This window comes from Mollisia scopiformis (genome assembly GCF_001500285.1).
Source record: "Mollisia scopiformis unplaced genomic scaffold LY89scaffold_2, whole genome shotgun sequence".
Classification (NCBI taxonomy): domain Eukaryota; kingdom Fungi; phylum Ascomycota; class Leotiomycetes; order Helotiales; family Mollisiaceae; genus Mollisia; species Mollisia scopiformis.
The window spans coordinates 330,694-347,852 of NW_017263582.1; the positions used below are offsets into that span (position 1 = coordinate 330,694).

The 17,159-nt window shown below is 48.4% G+C and overlaps 5 protein-coding genes across 5 annotated transcripts; 3 read left to right on the forward strand and 2 right to left on the reverse strand.

Moving 5' to 3' along the window:
* The first annotated feature begins 4,956 nt into the window (after positions 1–4,956).
* On the forward strand, positions 4,957–6,941 carry LY89DRAFT_165383 (putative cytochrome P450 alkane hydroxylase). Its single transcript, XM_018205522.1, has 5 exons — positions 4,957–5,343; positions 5,398–5,524; positions 5,582–5,607; positions 5,658–6,327; positions 6,380–6,941. The coding sequence occupies exons 1-5, from the start codon at positions 5,074–5,076 to the stop codon at positions 6,811–6,813; spliced, it is 1,527 nt and encodes a 508-aa protein (XP_018077403.1). The 5' UTR covers positions 4,957–5,073; the 3' UTR covers positions 6,814–6,941.
* LY89DRAFT_165482 (uncharacterized protein) lies at positions 6,942–7,461 on the reverse strand. The gene has a single exon (XM_018205523.1). It carries the CDS (start codon positions 7,394–7,396, stop codon positions 7,106–7,108), a length of 291 nt encoding a protein of 96 aa, XP_018077404.1. The 5' UTR covers positions 7,397–7,461; the 3' UTR covers positions 6,942–7,105.
* Positions 7,462–8,811: 1,350 nt separating this feature from the next.
* LY89DRAFT_679867 (uncharacterized protein) lies at positions 8,812–10,520 on the forward strand (the record flags this gene model as incomplete). The annotated part of the gene is made up of 1 exon (XM_018213956.1): positions 8,812–10,520. A coding segment is annotated over exon 1 (983 nt), but the record flags the coding sequence as incomplete, so codon positions are not given.
* Positions 10,521–10,712: 192 nt separating this feature from the next.
* LY89DRAFT_713589 (uncharacterized protein) lies at positions 10,713–11,570 on the reverse strand (the record flags this gene model as incomplete). Its single annotated transcript, XM_018218062.1, has 2 exons — positions 10,713–10,983; positions 11,034–11,570. The coding sequence occupies 2 exons, from the start codon at positions 11,568–11,570 to the stop codon at positions 10,888–10,890; spliced, it is 633 nt and encodes a 210-aa protein (XP_018077406.1). The 3' UTR covers positions 10,713–10,887.
* A 360-nt stretch (positions 11,571–11,930) lies between these two features.
* Positions 11,931–16,544, forward strand: LY89DRAFT_165704 (uncharacterized protein). Its single transcript, XM_018205524.1, has 9 exons — positions 11,931–12,299; positions 12,352–12,616; positions 12,674–13,392; positions 13,662–14,531; positions 14,581–14,703; positions 14,753–14,922; positions 15,023–15,239; positions 15,290–16,071; positions 16,126–16,544. The coding sequence occupies exons 1-9, from the start codon at positions 12,212–12,214 to the stop codon at positions 16,468–16,470; spliced, it is 3,579 nt and encodes a 1,192-aa protein (XP_018077407.1). The 5' UTR covers positions 11,931–12,211; the 3' UTR covers positions 16,471–16,544.
* Positions 16,545–17,159: the final 615 nt, after the last annotated feature.

A 17,159-nucleotide genomic window follows, 5' to 3' on the forward strand; every position in this document is an offset into this window, starting at 1 on the left:
GTCGAGTGGTTATGTCATTTATGGAGGGGTCGTTGTATATTTGCTGTGCAGTTCTCCCAGCGGACAAATATAACTGTTCTGTTTAAAGATGACAAGAAATGTTCCGGGAGGAACAAGAAGATGTGAAGGGAATAAGAAAAGAAGAATGAGTACGAGTCAAGTGAGAGATGCTGACAAGAAAAACGAGTCGAGGCTCTGGAACGTAGTAGGCAGGCGACGGCAGCAAAAGATCTCTTTTCAGACGGAAAGCCAAGACCAAGAGATTCCTGCTGCTTTTCTTGACTGGAGTAGTCACTACAGTAAGTAATGCTACTGTTGGCTGGCTGCACAGATCAAAACGTGCCTCTTTCGCAGCTCTGCACCAGAGAGGAGCCAGAATAAATGGAGCCAAAGGGAGCGAGAACCGGCAAGAATCCACTTTATGGATCTTTTTGACGATAAGTACGCTTCAGGGTATTTCTGGGATTATAATAGGAGCGGGAAGGGTTCAAGGAGTCGGTGTCTTGATATCGCTCGACCTTCGCACGCACGTCAGTCAGTGCAGGTTCGGCGTCTGCACTGCACAGGCACTGCTAAAAAGATAGTGGGGGTCCATTAAGCCACCATCAACTCCCGTTATGGGTACGGTACGGAGTACTTCGCCAAAGTTGCCCCCCAAAAAGTGATGAGCTCAGTAACAGAAAGATTTTTCCATGTAATTGTCTCATTGTCCCAACAGTCCGTACAACTTCGTATTTGGTATTGGGGCCTGGAGAGATGACGACGGTTTGGCTGTGCAACAAGGTCAGAACACGAACCAGCTGAGCGGTGCATATCATCCCATATTACCACAATATGTACTGTATTTAGCCCACACGCGAGCACCGAACGTGCATTTCTCACTGCTGCGTTCTCTCCGAGTCCATGGTCGCAACGCCTCACTGCAGCCAGATGAGAGGTTGACCGCATGGCTTACTTACCGCATGTGCATCTGATACCACCCACGGCTCTCGCTCTCCCACGATGATGGTGATGACCACGAGTTGAGCCACCCACTCGCAGATCAGTCCAGAATTGCCTGTTTGGCAGACCTTCAAGGCTCTTCCATGCGTGGATCACTCAATCGCACATCCTCTGCAGCGCCTCAGCTGTCAGAGGTAAAAGGGACCCATCAACCCATCCACTATCACAGGCAAGAAAGCCGCACTCGCTGCTCCTTCTCAACCATCGACGGTACTTGAATGCTCAAACTCGGTACTACTTAGCAACAACCTAAGACCTCGGATTGATTGTGAGGCGAGTCGAGGACGTTTTACCAGTCAAGGCAGCCAGTCAGTCACCGTTCACACTTGACATTTCCGCCGCTCCCAAACTCGTCGGCTTCTGCTTCTCTCCCAAAGTACCCGAAGATGGGCCGGTCTTCACAAGCTTTCCACATGCACAACCTCCTGCGCTGGTTCCCGCCTCTGAAACAAGATGACTACCATCACAGATAACAAAATAGTGGAACCTCGACAAAATCTCTGCGATAAGAGATCCTGCTTGTGTCGATCGGGCTGAAATAAAGTATTTTTCTTCACCTAGACGTCTGGACGCCACGACATTTCTCGCAGGAATCGGCCCGTGATTGTGGCTTGAGGCGGTTACCTCATCAAGTAATCCGCTTTTTCGAGATAAAGATGTCAATGCTTTGGAATTCGAGACTTCGAGACTTCGAGGAAGAATTCTTCCTGTATTGTATCAATTACCGATATCTCCCGATTGCCGTTGGAAGTTTTCAGTGGTAGCCCGAACTCTTCCGACGTTGGCAGGCCGGTTCCGGATGGTCCGTGAGTGAGTTCACGATGTTACATTGCGTGCTCAATAAGTGGTCTCTTATTTCGGAATCGGATTCAAGTGAGGTTTCTTAACCTCGGATTGTTTTTCCTGTTTTTGAGCGAGTTCTAAAAGTCGAAATCATACTGCTCTGATTGCTCTCTCTCGACTTTACTTTATGAGGACATGAAGTCATGTTTTCTCGAATGGTTTATGATTTGCACCAAGACTTCCCACTCCGGTTGATTGGCTTGGTACAACATGAATAAGTTTTTATGTGAATCATCGAGGAGTCTCTTTGTTCTTGGATAATAGAATTGATTTGGTTTGTGCAAAGTTTGCTGTCAACAATCGGTTGATTGTCATCAATTCTTGGCCGCAACACCATTCAATTTATTGTCACCACGCTCTGGCTGCAGAATGAATGCTTCTGATGGAGACATCTTATCTTCCTTGCGATCCTCAACCTTATAAAAGTGCAGACAACCCAACTGGGAGAGGGATATCGAGGGTTGCTCGTGCAAGATTGCCATAACTGAAGACCTTGGTTGGTGGTTTATATAGCTTGTTAGAAGGAAGAGGAAGAAGGGGGGATGCTGCAACAACAATTCCTGGCCACGCGTGAGCAGTGAATGGCCCCAGAGAAGAAAGGCCGGGAGGTTGAGGAGTGAATATCCCTTCCATCATACTGCGGGAGTCATACTTCACTTCCAAACCAGCCTTACTGCAGAACTTCACTCTCTGCGTCTGTTATTCGATGCCGCCTTATTGTGATCAAAGAAGTATATATAATACCCAGTCTAACGCTTTTAGGAAAGCCGCACCTGGAGAGAAACAAGTTGAGACCAACAATGCGGTGTGTCTTGTTGCAGGTCAGGTAATGAGCCGAGCTAAGGTAACCATTGCTTCAAGTTTAGTTTAGATGGACTATTTGTTTGTCCATGTAGCTATTTTGGGAAACATGTTGTTACCTTGCTATATATACACCTCTGACGCTCCTTCGCGGCAGTCGTGGTGTGATTTCTCGATTCACGCATTTGATATACGAATTCATTCACGTATACAGATTCACGCATTATAGTTTCATTCTGCCTCGGTGAAAATACTGGCAACACCAGTTTCCTTTCTTAGCAATCATTGAACAAATAACCAAAAGCAAGTGGAAAATATTCCACAAAGGAGTATATTTCTAGCAATAATCAGAAAAGTATATTCACTTGATCGTAGACGCGCAACGAAAAGGATAAATCCAGAAATGGCTAGTGAGTGAAGTACGTTCATGTAAGTTTCACTTGATTTGTAGGTGTGCAACGAAAAAGTCAGTGTACTTAGAGTAATCCTTCCCATTTCTACAGAAGTATCTCTATTTGCGTTAAATGCCGGGACAAAGGCACTGGACTTTGACCACTGACTTAGGGACAAAGGTAGGCAGGAGAGCACAGGAGAGAGCCTATATAAGCTCTCTCATCCGCTTTACTTCTAGCTCATTAATCCACCATCAACACATCCATCAGAGAGTCTTAGACTACTCTGAGGGTGAGTGAGGTGGATATCCATCACTAATATCAGGCTAGGTGATACCTACCAACATTAAACCAGAAACTGTTAATGGAGTCCGAAAAAGATGTACGAAGTTGGAGAATGATTTCAGGACTTGCTCGTGATAGACGCTCTAAGCAAGAGATGAATTGCAGTTTTGGAGAAGCTCAGAGAAGGAAAGAATGTCAAAATCAATATCTTGAGACGTACGTGACAAAGGGAGCAGCAAGTCTCTTGGCTCCAGGCGAAATTTGTATGATGCGCAGATTGGGAGCAATGAATAACGATTCCTGGAGATGGACTCTTCAGATATGTACCATCGAGTATCGCGCCTTGAGCATGGTTTGGTGACGAGGTCATCTCAACTCCAAGCTAGAGGTCAAAGGAAGTGAAAAGAAGCGTCACGTGTATGAATGAGCAGCCCTGGACCTCGGGAGGTTGCCGAAATGATTGGCACCTGACAGGCCATACCGAGGATTCTCTCGATTCAGCTCAGAGCTGGCGATGACGCTTCTCAATGCGTTGATATCTAGCTGTAAAGCAAACGAGCTTTGAAAATGGAACATGTGAATTTCACGTGAAACCTCATTCTTCAGAGGCCACCGGCAGGAAAGGGATTCCATGCCATAAGTTACACATGAAAAGACATGTGTATCGGAGATAACTCCTACTCTAGGAAGGACAAGCAACGACAAGTAACGACAAGTGTCTCTCAAAAAACCTTCACCAACCCAACCATTCTTGATTCCTGATCGGCATCTCGGATGAAGACCCGAATCGCGGTGCATGGACCGGCCGGCCGACATTCAAGTTCAGGAGGGACAACAATCCCTCCGCGCGGGTTCAACGACGTTCCAGAAAGGATCGTCAGCTTCTATTGTAGAATTTCCTTTCCTGCTTTCGAACATCTCCGTGCATGGCGGCCGCGACGGTTGATTCCAGTAGATGGAGGAGACATGCTCGTGATGGATCTTGCACGACGGTACGAAGAGTCCAACCAGACAGACCAAGCAGGTGTTCCTTAACCTTAGGTAAAAATGCGCGCTCGTACTTTAGCCAATCCGCTGTCCGGGGGGTGCGAACAACAGGCGAGAGACGCAAGTGGTGGCGGCTCGTTACTGTAATCATCTGGAACCTCGGTTTCCCGCTTGTTCGCTTTCTCCTCTTTGATGATGGGGATGGAGGGGAGAGTATTGATTGCATTGCATTGCATTCCCGACTCCCAATCAACGCGGGCCCATTCATTCACGAACGAGGCTGCTCTGGGTTTGAATGTTGAATGGACCAACTTCTGTCCGCTCCAGCACACTGGGAACGGGGAACGGGACTCCCTTTTCGCGACACGCAGCCCGTTTACGTCGACTTTGCTACTGTATCAAAAAATGATCACGCTCCCCTGTCCTCATAACCTGACCTTGCGCAAGCATCCTCCCTATCCGGTTTCAAGAACCTCCGACATCCAGCTGGCTCATCCAAAGTTCCTCCGATCTCTCTTTCCATTTTAACCCTCTTCTTCTTCTTCTTCTTCTTCTTCTTCTTCTTCTTCTTCTTCTTTCTTCATCCCAACTTCCAGCGTTTCGGAGACGCTCTTGGAAAATCACACATTGTTCAGCTCTCCACGTCTCAGCCCTGGGACCTAGTGTGGCATTCCTCAATCTTAATATCTACCTCCTTCGACCCCTCGTGGCTTTCGCGCACCTCAGACTACTACTGTATTTCACCTTTTTCGTTTTTGTCAGGATGGCTTTCTCGTTTTATTACGCGCTCGCTGCATTGGTCGTGGTGGTCGGGGTCGTGCTCCAGAAGATCGTGAATCACATCCGCGTGGCCCGATTCAAGAAGCAACATGGCTGCAAACCCGAATTCAGGATACCGCAGCGGGAGCGCATTATCGGATACGGTCTGTACCAGACGCAGTTGAAGGCGTCCAAGGAGAAGAACATGACGACGGTTAGTCGACAGAGGTATCTCGATTATGGGAATACTTGGTCGGGGCAGATGATGGGCCAGGCGAGTTTCTGTCATTAATTTCCTAATGAGGGAGCAGCGAGCTGACGGCTCTAGAAATTCTTCAACACTATTGAACCAGAAAACTTGAAGCACTTCCTTGCAACCGATTTCAAAGATTTTGGGTTGGGACGGAGGCAAGAAGCATTTGGACCGTTGCTTGGCCAAGGTATCTTCACAACAGGTACGTACCCCACTTTCCTCACCTCATCCTTCAAACCATGCTGACAAGAAGCTCTAGATGGTGCACAGTGGGAACACTCGAGGGTAAGTGCTTTCATTCGAGGCACCCGAATACCCGTTAACAAGAATCATAGGCTTTGGTTCGACCCAATTTCACCAAATCCCAAGTAGCAGACCTGGACACCTTCGAGTCTCACATTCAAAGACTCGTCACCAAGATCCCACGAGATGGCTCAACCATTGACCTACAGCCGCTCTTCTTCCAGCTTACTCTAGACTCAGCGACCGAGTTCTTGTTCGGCGAGTCCGTGAACTCACTTACCTCCCCAGCTGGATCAGAACAGGAAATCTTTGGCCGCTGCTTCGATTATGCCCAAGGCCAGCTAGGGCAACGCAGTCGTCTAGGAAAGCTAGTCCATGTATTCCCCGACAAGGAATTCGACCAAGCATGCAAGACCGTGCATCGATTCGTGGACAACATTGTCTTCAGAGCTTTAGAGCGATCTCAACCCAAAGACGCCGAGAAGTCCATCGACGGCAAGGGTGGAAAGGAGCGTTACGTCTTCTTAACCGAACTCATGAACTCCACAAGAGACCCCAAGCAGCTTCGAGACGAGCTCCTCAACATCTTACTGGCTGGAAGAGACACAACGGCCAGTCTCCTATCAAACACCTTCCACGTCCTCGCCCGCCGACCAGATATCTGGAGCAAGCTCAAAGCAGAAGTCGACCAACTCAACGGCGAGAAACCAGACTATGACACGCTCCGCAACATGAAATACCTAAAATACCTCTTGAACGAATGTAAGCCCCCCTCTACCATTCCCCAAGTAAACTCCCACATTAACGCCACCAGCCCTCCGCCTCTACCCCGTCGTCCCAGGCAACGCCCGCTTCGCGAACCGCGACACCATCCTCCCCCGCGGCGGCGGGCCGGACGGCCTCTCCCCGATCTTCGTCCCCAAAGGCGACATCGTCGCCTGGTCCACCTTCTCCATGCACCGCCGCTTCGACATCTACGGGCCCGACGCGCTAGAATTCCGGCCCGAGCGGTGGGCACCCGAGGAGAATCTCCGGCCCGGATGGGGATACCTTCCTTTTAACGGGGGGCCGCGGATCTGTGTTGGGCAGCAGTTTGCGCTGACGGAGGCGAGTTACACGACGGTGAGGCTGCTGCAGGAGTTTGGCGGGTTGGAGGATAGGGATGGGAGTGAGTGGTGCGAGCAGTTGAGTTTGACGTGTGCGAGTGGAAGGGGGGTTAAGGTTGCGTTGGTGCCGAGGGTGGGTTGAGTGATAATGAGGTATGACGGAGTGAGAGATTGCAATTGTAATTGTAAAAATGGAGTGGATAGCGGTGTTTCTTGGAATTAATACCTAATAATGAAGAGAGGACATCTCTTTTTTTTGACATTTTATTGTGGTTTGATCTGATCTTTTTTGAGGAAATCCTGGAGTTTCCGGTCAATCCGTGGAGGAAGCTAGCTAGCTGAAGGACTCATCATACCTGCGATCTTTCTTCAAACACCACAAACATGATAAAGGACGGCCCCAGGAGTACAGTAGTTCTCAACCCCCGCCGCGCTCACCAGATCCCTCCAGTCAGATGCACAAAGTCAAGGATGAATTTGTTCGAAGAAAAGAAGGACTTGTTGAGGAGTTGAGTAGTCGATTTCTGAAGTATTTTGACGAGGACGAGGAGGACGAGGAGAAAGAAGAAGAGGAGGAGGAGGAGAAGAAGGAGAAGGGCAACAGAAAAGGCGTACGACATGACTCTAGAGATGGCGTTGTAAATGGCGAGGGGGAGCAGATCTTTTGTGCTGTACTTGACCTTCTCTTCTTCGCAGGACAGACAACATAAATTCTCGGAAACCATGAGAATAATTTCTAGCTGGGAGAAGAGAAGCCCTGATTCCTGTTCCCGACTGAGCACTACCTACCTAATTCTTCGTTCTGGGACAGACATTGTGATCTCAAAATAACCGCTTAATTATAATCACATCTCTATCACAACACCAACATCATGGATACTAAAAAATGTTCCTTTCCGCGGCGGATTCTTAAACAAAAACAAAATCAGACCCAACATAAACACCGCGAAACTCCTCTCCCGAACCCAAACATTCACAAATCTCTCGCACACTTCTTAATCAAACACCCTCAAACTTTCCTCCCCACCCCTCACCCGAAACCAAAAACCTAACATCCGTCTCCCACCAATCACCCACTCCCCATCCTCCGCGTTCCACCACCACTCCCCTCTAAGCTTCACCTCCGCATCCTCGCACCTCCACTATGTATGCATGCAGACACCCAACGAAACCCAGGATCCAGGATGCAAACTCAGACAGCTCTAGATCGTCGATGGTGCGTGTCTGCGATGTGCAACACAATGTACTCCGTACCCGAGCTGAAATCCCACGTGTGGGGGAGGGAAGGAAGGAAGGAAGGAAGCGGGAGTGAGGCGAAGGAAGGGTCAGACGACATTTGCTGAAGGTGTTTCTCACTCAGCGATGTTTGCTGCCCGGAACGAAACCGAATGCTGTATGGATAGACGAGTACGTGATACGATGCAAGGTAACCTCGGACGCCAGGTGGACGTTTGGGCAGCACGAGAAACGTGGGATAGAGACACCGAGGTGGATTTCGTGGTACGGGAGCTCGAGTGGACGGTTTCAGCTCGTGGGATTGTAGATATGGATGGCTTTTCCCGCGATATTGGGAGAGAGGCTTTTGTTTTTGAGAGGTGTTGTTACGTCGTTGTTTCATGTTGGAAGGTCCACAAGGAAGAGACTCGGTCGTCGGAATTGGGGCTTGACGCCAAATCTTTGTAGCTTGAGGAACGGTGAGTATTGGATGTATCCTGCAAGCCGCGACCAGCCCGTCGTTAACCGGTGCCAGATCCCATGCAAGAAGAATGGAATCTCTTGTCGTGAATAAATTGATCAAGGTGGGCAAGCATCAATTATTCGATCTGGACTATGGTTCAAGTCGAGAGCTCAGAAGCGTTTCGCTGTAGTCGAATAGCGTGTGATCTCTTGAAAGTCGAAAGCAAACAATCTTCATGATGAGGCGCAACCACAGTGAAAGCCATGTGTAACTTCGTACCACCAATATCGAAGTTCCAGAAGACCCTTAAGGTGGCATCGATTCCAGCTTCTCCGAGGCCGATAAGGTAGGTCCAAGCATGTGTGTTCTCGTGTGGTCAAGTGAGACATTTGACTGGAGGCGTTGATATCTTCGACGTGCCTGATCCTGCAGGCCCACACAACCTTGGTGTCCAGCTGGTGTCTGACCTCTCCATATGGCTTTGTATCGACTCTCGACTCTCGAAATTCCGCTATTCATAGAGAAATTGGCGATACGACACCACAGCCATTTAAGATCTCTGGGGTGGCGTTCAAGCAAACAATATAATATTGCAGTTGTGTTGTCATACATACTCAGGTGAAAATGATCGACTTGACGCCCGTCCACTGGCTTACTACTGGAATTTTCTGCAAGCTCGAACTGGTTACACAGCGTGCTGGCCAGAACATCTTGGACCAGGAGTTGAACAACGATACACAAGGTACTTGCAAATGCATGATGCTGGTTGCACAGAATAAGAAACGACTCCCATGTGGCAGAATATACATACTGCCATCGGAAACATGAATTTTCCAAATACGAAGCATGATAGAATTCAACAACATGGACGACCATTATTTCCACTTCGATACTGCAGCTCCCATGCGTTTAGCAGATACTCAAGACATGTCGAATTGTCATAAACCCAGCAGACAATTCGACTCAAATGCAGTCAACTGCATCTCCCCGGGCTTGGCGGGAGGTCTTTCTGGAATGTGGCCATCAAGCTATGCCTTTCCAGCCAAAGAACTTCCTGACTGGACCTTGCCCATGGCTCCTTTTGGAGTTACGGGTAGCGACTTCACAACAAGCCCAGTCTCTACGGCAACTCACGGGTTGTTCACCGCCTCGTTCAGTGATGGGCACAACCCATTCGACGCCAGTTTCGGCGGATTTGCTTATCCAGAATCTCAGCATCAATTGTCCTATGACATTCCCAATGCACAACTTCCGGTACAGACTCCGAGCATGGGCTTGACCTCTCCTGTTTCGCAATTCAATACAACTGTTTGCCATCAACCTCAGCCGAAAAGATATAACGAGGACTTTGGAAGAGATGCTACACAAGCAAGGCCCATTGATTTGCTAGAACATCGTGCAATATCGTTAGCACCTCCTCGAAAGCGACGCAGAACGGCAGAGAGTCCACACGTAGAAGTTGAAGATATCCCAACTCGAGAGGAATCGGCTACACGGTGCAGTAGTCCACTTTCCACAAACGATGTCGAGCAGGATATTTGTTCGCCAAACCGAAGAGATCATTCGGCTGCTAAGACCAGCACACCTGTGTTGGCTGAAGAACGAGACATCACGGAGAAAGCTCAGCAGAAGAGCAGTAATGGTAGTAGGGTGCTCGATAAAGAAAAGGAACGACATAAGCATGTGGAAATGAAGTATCGAAAGCAGATGAAGGACAGATTTGAGGAACTATTAGCAGCATTGCCGTTGCAGGTCGTGAATATTGACACCGACGGCAAGTCTGGGGTCGTATTCCAAAAAAAGATCAGACGTGGGAAGGTACTCGACTTGGCAAAGGAGCACATTGAATTATTGGAACGACAAAAGGACCAGCTGGAAAGAGAAAGACACTTGCTCCAGCGGGAGATGAAGGTGTATGAGGATGCATGGTTGGGAAATATGGTAATGCCAGGACAGATGGTCTTGAGGCAATAAGATTGAGAGATGTAGGCTAGAGGGGTTGAAGTGGTTATTGCAATCATGCTCAGAGGGGATTTGGTAGGTATCGTACTTGGCGTCCCGGTGCAATGATCTTAATGTTGGCTGGTTCAAGGCTCGAATTCATAGTCAGAAGGTATATGTCAACGAGCTCGAAAATGAATCAAGACATTTAATGAATTTAAATACAAGGACAGAAAGGAATCAATTTGAAGATGCTGTGAGTATGAAGCTCTATACCTAGGTAAACGAGAGTGGATAGAGGTTGAAGAAGGAAGTGGTGCTGTCACGAAGATCGTTTCCCTTTACGGAAGTGACATCAAAATGGGAAAGATCTGCGCTCCTCCCGCATTGCGAGACGTGAACAAATACAAACACATATTTATGAATGTCTCTAATAATAGTCCTCGCATTCCATTTCCAACACAGCTGGGCTCAGTTTCCGATCATGTCAATGGCCTCATGAATCACTTCCGTTGCCATCCTTTGGGTCATGCTTCCATTCGTTGATTGTTTATTGCTCTTCTGCATCACCTGGACCCTTACGCTGAGACTTTAGGTTCACACTAAGTTTGCTCTAGTCTTCGAGGAGCTTATACAACTTTCTCTAATTCTTTTCAAACCAATGACCTGATAATGAAAGCTGTAGACGAGAGCCTATGAAAGTTAGGAAACATTGTGCCGTCAAGTTACGGTGCTAACTGAACTCTATTCCTGTGGGAGACCGTAGGCAATAGACTCAGCTGTGTAATACGGCTTTGCGCGACAGAGTTTGTGGCGATGATCAGACACAGACAGAGTTTCCTTGGCGTTTGCGATGAGTTCTTCTGCTCCTCGCAGCAGCAGCGCGAGAGGCGCACGATACGTCGATACCCATTTTGATCGCATACCAAAACCCCAATGCTGCCGGCTGCCTGCCGGTTACGTGGCACTCTGCCAGTCTGGAAGACTTGGAGCAAAAAGCCCGGGTCGAGGTGGTGGGCTGATATTGCTTTCGCTAAGGTCGAAAGCCCGCTCGAGACTTTGCAGTCACAAACAACCGCCAGAATCTTATTATTCCCGTCTGACAACAAAATCGATCCAAAAGTCTTGCTAGGTCGTCGCTCTTCATGGAATTGACTTGATCTTGACCTCCACTCCCGTACACAATTTTGTACTCGCAGCCGGTAGTCTCCCAGGTAATACAGAATCGGAATAATTTGTTTGGGGAACGTCGCTTGAGCCCCTGAACGGCAGATAGACATGGCTGCGGACCCACTATCTGACCGCCTATCATAAATAATTCCTTTGTCCAGCTGGGAAGAGACAGAATCTATGATCATGAGGAAGCACGATGCGCAAAAGGAGGACAACTATTTCTTTACGAAGAGGCAATCTCTGATACTTATATGCATAGGCAAACCTTCGATTAAGGATGTAATAACAGCACCAAGAACAACAACGAACGACACCTCCTCCCCAGACCTTAAAGTTTGCACCAAAACGAACCCCGCCACCGAGCGCATCAGGTTGAAGCTCCGCTGATCTAGCCCCTTCCATGGGAAAGCAGCATGGGTTTCTTTTCGATGCACATTCTTTTTGTCCCACGGATTCCATCTTACATGCGCCAGAGAGATCGGGGAAACTGCTAGCTAGACCCTGAGCTCCCCGCCATCCCGCTGCCCATTACTCGTGTAAACTTCCAAGCTACCTTTTCAATATACTTCTATCCTGAACCTCACTTTGGCATCGTAGCATATTCTCAACCTTTCTTCATGTCGACCTTGTTCCCGCAAGCAATTAAGCACCCAGCAGACCGCGAATCGATGAGGGTCTGCCATAATATCAAACGATAACGCGGGTGAAAGCATAGAGACAAGTTCTCGCAGAAAAAAAATAAGGAGATATGTCCACGACCAAGATCTCGGAAGAGTTCAAGATTCAGAGGGTATTTCCAATCCGGATTCGAGGTCCTGGAAGCACAAATGATACAAGTGAGCAGGAGTAGTTCGTCCATACGTAAATCAGACCGCTGATAATCCGCAGCTGGTGTTCCTCCACCGAAATCTGACGACGAAGATCAATCTGACGATAAGCCGTCCCCCCCTCCCTGCCTCGTGCGGCACGACTCTCAAGAAGACGATGGCTTCAGTGACGATCCACCAAAGGTCGCTACTTCGAATAAATTGGAAACTACAGCTCCCAGTGCTGGCCGGTTCGTGTCAAATACATTCAATCTAGCTCCTGTTGAGGGGTCACGCAATCCAGAAGTGGAGGCCGATCAGAAGGTATACAGATGCGAGGATGAACCGTACGTTTAGCATTTCAGATTTTGTGATTGACTGTGTTTCTGACGGTAGAGTGGCAGTATTCACATCCCTGGGGCCATCCAAAGCTTCGGAGCTTTAATTGCAATTAGGGAGAATAAAGATGGTAATTTTATTGTTCGAGTCGTGAGCGAGAATGCACAGAGCATCACTGGACTCTTGCCAGAAGCTTTATTCGAATTGCGTTGTGTCACCGACCTCTTGATCAAGAGCGACAAGAAAGAATTCAAATCCCGCGTGCGTTCAATGAGAGAACGTGAGCAGGATTCTAGAACAAATCCAGATGTGTTCTCCCTTTCATTAACCTCGCTCATGGGAGCTCCGCTTTCTTGTTACATTGCAATGCATTGGAGCGCCGAGTCAGACCTGGTCATTTGCGAATTCGAACTGATGAAGGACATCTTCAATCCTCGTCACCCGCCCGACGATGGCTTCCCAGAGGATCCGGTTGCGGTCGTTGAGACTGAAGCAACAGTCGAGGAACGCATGTTATCCACAACCACGAAGAGTAAACCTTTGCATGCAGTCCAAGTCGCGCGAGAAACTGAGCGTCAAATCGGATCCATGGAGTTATTTCACGTTCTGTGCGAAATTCAGAATCAACTTGCTGTACAGACAAATTTACAAGATCTCTTGGATGTCATCGTCGGCTTGGTCTACGAATTGACTAGCTTCCATCGGGTAATGGTTTATCAATTCGACGAAACAAACTCCGGAACTGTTGTAAGTGAGATTGTGGATAACAGGGCATCCATGGACAGTAAGTTAACTCGATTTTCTGCTGTTTCGAAGATCATCAGATTAGCTCAGACGTCGTGGCTCCGAATGGTTTTTTGTTTATGGTGGCTTCAATATTTAATTTCAACGTGGGCTCCACCGAAGATTCGCGGCCCCGAAAAATCTATGCAGCTGCGAATAATTGCTAAGCAATTCATGATCTATCACAGCTCATAGTACCCATAAGCTTCTTTGTCATATCTTGCATAGTGCTGAATAGCATCAATAGTCCATGTCTGACTTTTCATACAGTATACAGAGGTCTGAAATTTCCATCGTCAGATATACCAAAGCAAGCTCGAGACTTGTACTTAATCAACAAGATTCGCGTCCTTTACGATAGAGATCAACCCACAGCCAGACTTATTTGCAGGACTAGGGAGGATGCCGCAACTCCCCTCGATCTTACGCATTCATATCTTCGCGCGATGTCGCCTATTCACATCAAGTACTTAGAGAACATGGGTGTACGAGCAACAATGTCAATCTCATTGACAGTCGATGACAAACTCTGGGGTCTAATCAGCACACATACCTACGGTGCGGGCATGCGAGTCTCATTGCCCGTTCGTGAGCTTTGTAGAGCATTAGGTGATCTAGCTAGTACGAATATTGAGAAGTTGATCTACTCAACTCGGATCAAGGCTCGCAAACCACTGTCAAGCACTCCTCCAAAAAATTCTCCTTCGGCATACATTGCCGCTTCCTCAGGAGACCTTCTCAATATGTTCGGGGCAGATTTTGGCTTTCTAGCCATCAAGGGTGAAGCACGTACAATTGGGAAATTATTTGCGTACAACGAAGCAATCGTTCTCCTTCAATATATACGACAGAAATCATTCAAGACAATATTCTCAACGAATTGTATCACCAAAGATTGTCCAGAAATTGATTATCCTCAGAAGTTCCAAGTCATATCCGGGATGCTTGTTATCCCTCTCGCATTGTCCGGCTCGGATTTTTTGATATTCTTTCGAAAGGGTCAGACTCAGGAAGTACAGTGGGCGGGAAATCCATATGAGAAGAAGAGACGTGTAGGAAATTATCTTGAGCCCAGGGCTAGTTTCCGGCGTTGGAGTGAACGCGTCGTAGGACGAAGCAGAGAATGGACAGAAGATCAAGGTAAAATTCGTCCACTAAGTAATAATCCCCAATATCTGACCTGTCATAGTTGAATCTGCGGCTGTTTTGAGTACCTTGTACGGCAGGTTTATCGAAGTCTGGCGTCAGAAAGAAGCCATCGTGCAGAAGAACCGAATGACCAGAATTCTCATTCGCAATGCTGGCCATGAAGGTTTGTTTAGAACACTTTAAACTCATCTGCTATCCTGCTGACAATCCAGTCCGAACTCCACTAAACAGTATTATCAACTATTTGGAAGTGGCACTAGAAGAAGTGCTCGATGAACGAGCGCGACAACACCTCCAGAGATCACTGCAGGCTTCTAAGTCTCTGGTGTTCCAGGTGAATGATCTCCTGAACCTGACGGAAGCGGAGGATTCTGAGTTTGATGTGAGCCCCCTTCGCAAGAGATCCAGAATTCCACGAACTGCACAATTTGAGACAATTTTAATGACCATAACATTCTGCTTGCTTTACTAACACGTGTCAGGTCCACGAAGACAATGTTGACTTAAGAGTGATGCTCACTGAGGTTATTGTCTCCTTCAAAAGCGCTAGTGCTCGACCCGAGCTGGAGATTCGACTTGAAGACGATTCAAAAGTCCCAACTGCAGTTCGAACTGATCCTTCAATGCTGAGACAGGTAATCTCAAACCTGGTGGCCAATGCAATAGAACACTCAAGCGGCAAGCTTGTAACTGTAGGGTGTAAGTCACCCCTAATATCAGCTCTCACAAGTGATACTAATCCGCATCAGTGGAATACCACAGCTCATCAGACTCCAACACCATGGTCGAAATGTTCTTCAAAGACGACGGGAAAGGCATGTCGGAACAGGAACTTGACTCTCTATTCCAAGATTTCGAACAAGTTCTCGATGACGAAGAAAACCAAGCCACCGGCCTTTATGAAGGCGGTAGAGCCCCGATTCCTATCTCCCTCGGTCTCGGTCTCGCTATGACAGCTCGATTCGTCCGCCTCAATTGCGGCCAAATAGCCATCTCCTCCGAGCCAGGAAAAGGCACCAAAGTCTCCGTCAAAATCCCCTTCAGGAAAGCAATTCAAGACCCAAACAAAGACGTCGAACCCCCAGGAGGGAAGAGCTTACCCACTCCTCCCATGTTAACTCCAGACAGCGCTCCAGGCGCCGTCGGACTTCCCAGCCACACGACTCCAGGAATCTTAGAACGAGCTCAGAGTCTCGACACCATTCTCCCACTCCGACAACAATACAACAGTGCCCTTCGCGAACTGACTCCCGGTCCCGAATCCCTCGTTTCAGTAGCGCACGCTGTGTCTCTTACCACGGCGCCTACTTTCGACCCTAACACGGGCCGCTACCCGTTCCCCACCGTCTCCACAAACTACCAGAGAGTAAACGTGCTTGTAGCGGAAGATAATCCACTGAACAGCAGATTACTAGAAACAAGACTGACTCGACGGGGCCACGACGTTCGGGTAACAGTCGACGGACGATCTTGTGCAGAGGTATTCAAAGGCAGTCCCGACGCTTTCGATGTCATATTGATGGATCTCCAAGTTCGTCCCCCCTTTAACTCCTCTCGCTTATATATACTAACGAGACGGCAATAGATGCCCCTAGTAGACGGCAACGCCTCAACGCGCCTCATCCGCGCCCACGAATCCGACCACCTCTCCAAAACCGGCACTCCGCTCCCTACATCCCCGAACTGCGCATCCTATGGTCGAATACCGATCATCGCCGTCTCGGCGTCCCTCTCGGAACAGAGCTGTGGTGAGTACGTGGATACTGGCTTCGATGGCTGGATCCTGAAACCGATCGATTTCACGAGGCTGGAGATGATTATCGCGGCTGTGATGGATGAGGGGATTAGGAAGGAGTTGTTGTATGGGCGGACGCAGTGGGGGTTGGGGGGTTGGTTTAGGTTGAGGGCTGGGGATGCTGCTGTTTGTTAAGAATGGACTGTTGGAAGGGAATGTTTATGAGCTACGAAAAATCGATGTTGGGTAATGAATGAGTTCTGGGAACAGATAACTAAAAAGGTAATCCGGGCATTTTCAAGAAAGGAAAGAAGGAAGGTATGATTCGATACCCAGATATTGTTATTTATCTTGAGCATATCTTATTCTGTCTCTGTACAGTAGAAGGAACATAAATAGATCACCCAAGGAGTGCAAACTCCCCCCTCCCCCCTCCCCCCTCCCCACCTCGCTCGCTAATTAACCGAACCTCCTCTCTCCCCTCTCCCTCTCCCTCTCTCCCCCTCTTCCCCCAAAATTCTTCTTACCACCAAAAGACAAAGACAAAAACGCCCGGGCACACAGTACCGACATCTTCTTCGGTACCGTGTGCCCGGGCGCCCAAGCGCATAGCATTGTTCGCGGTGGCGGACGGAATGGCGTACGTAGTTAAGTTGTCGTTATTCGTTGGGAGGCACGCTGGCGAGTCAGCAGCAAACCCGGTCGGTCGTTTGGCCACGCTGGGGGCGGGCCTGACCGGGCTTGATGGGGGGATTTGTGCTTATTTGGATTTATGGGTGGGGTAGGCGAACGAGCGAGCGAGGCTAGGGGTAAGTAACTAAGTAAGTAAGTAAGGCTGAGATTCACTTTTATGGGTTTGAGGATTGAGAATTAGAGTTCGTTTG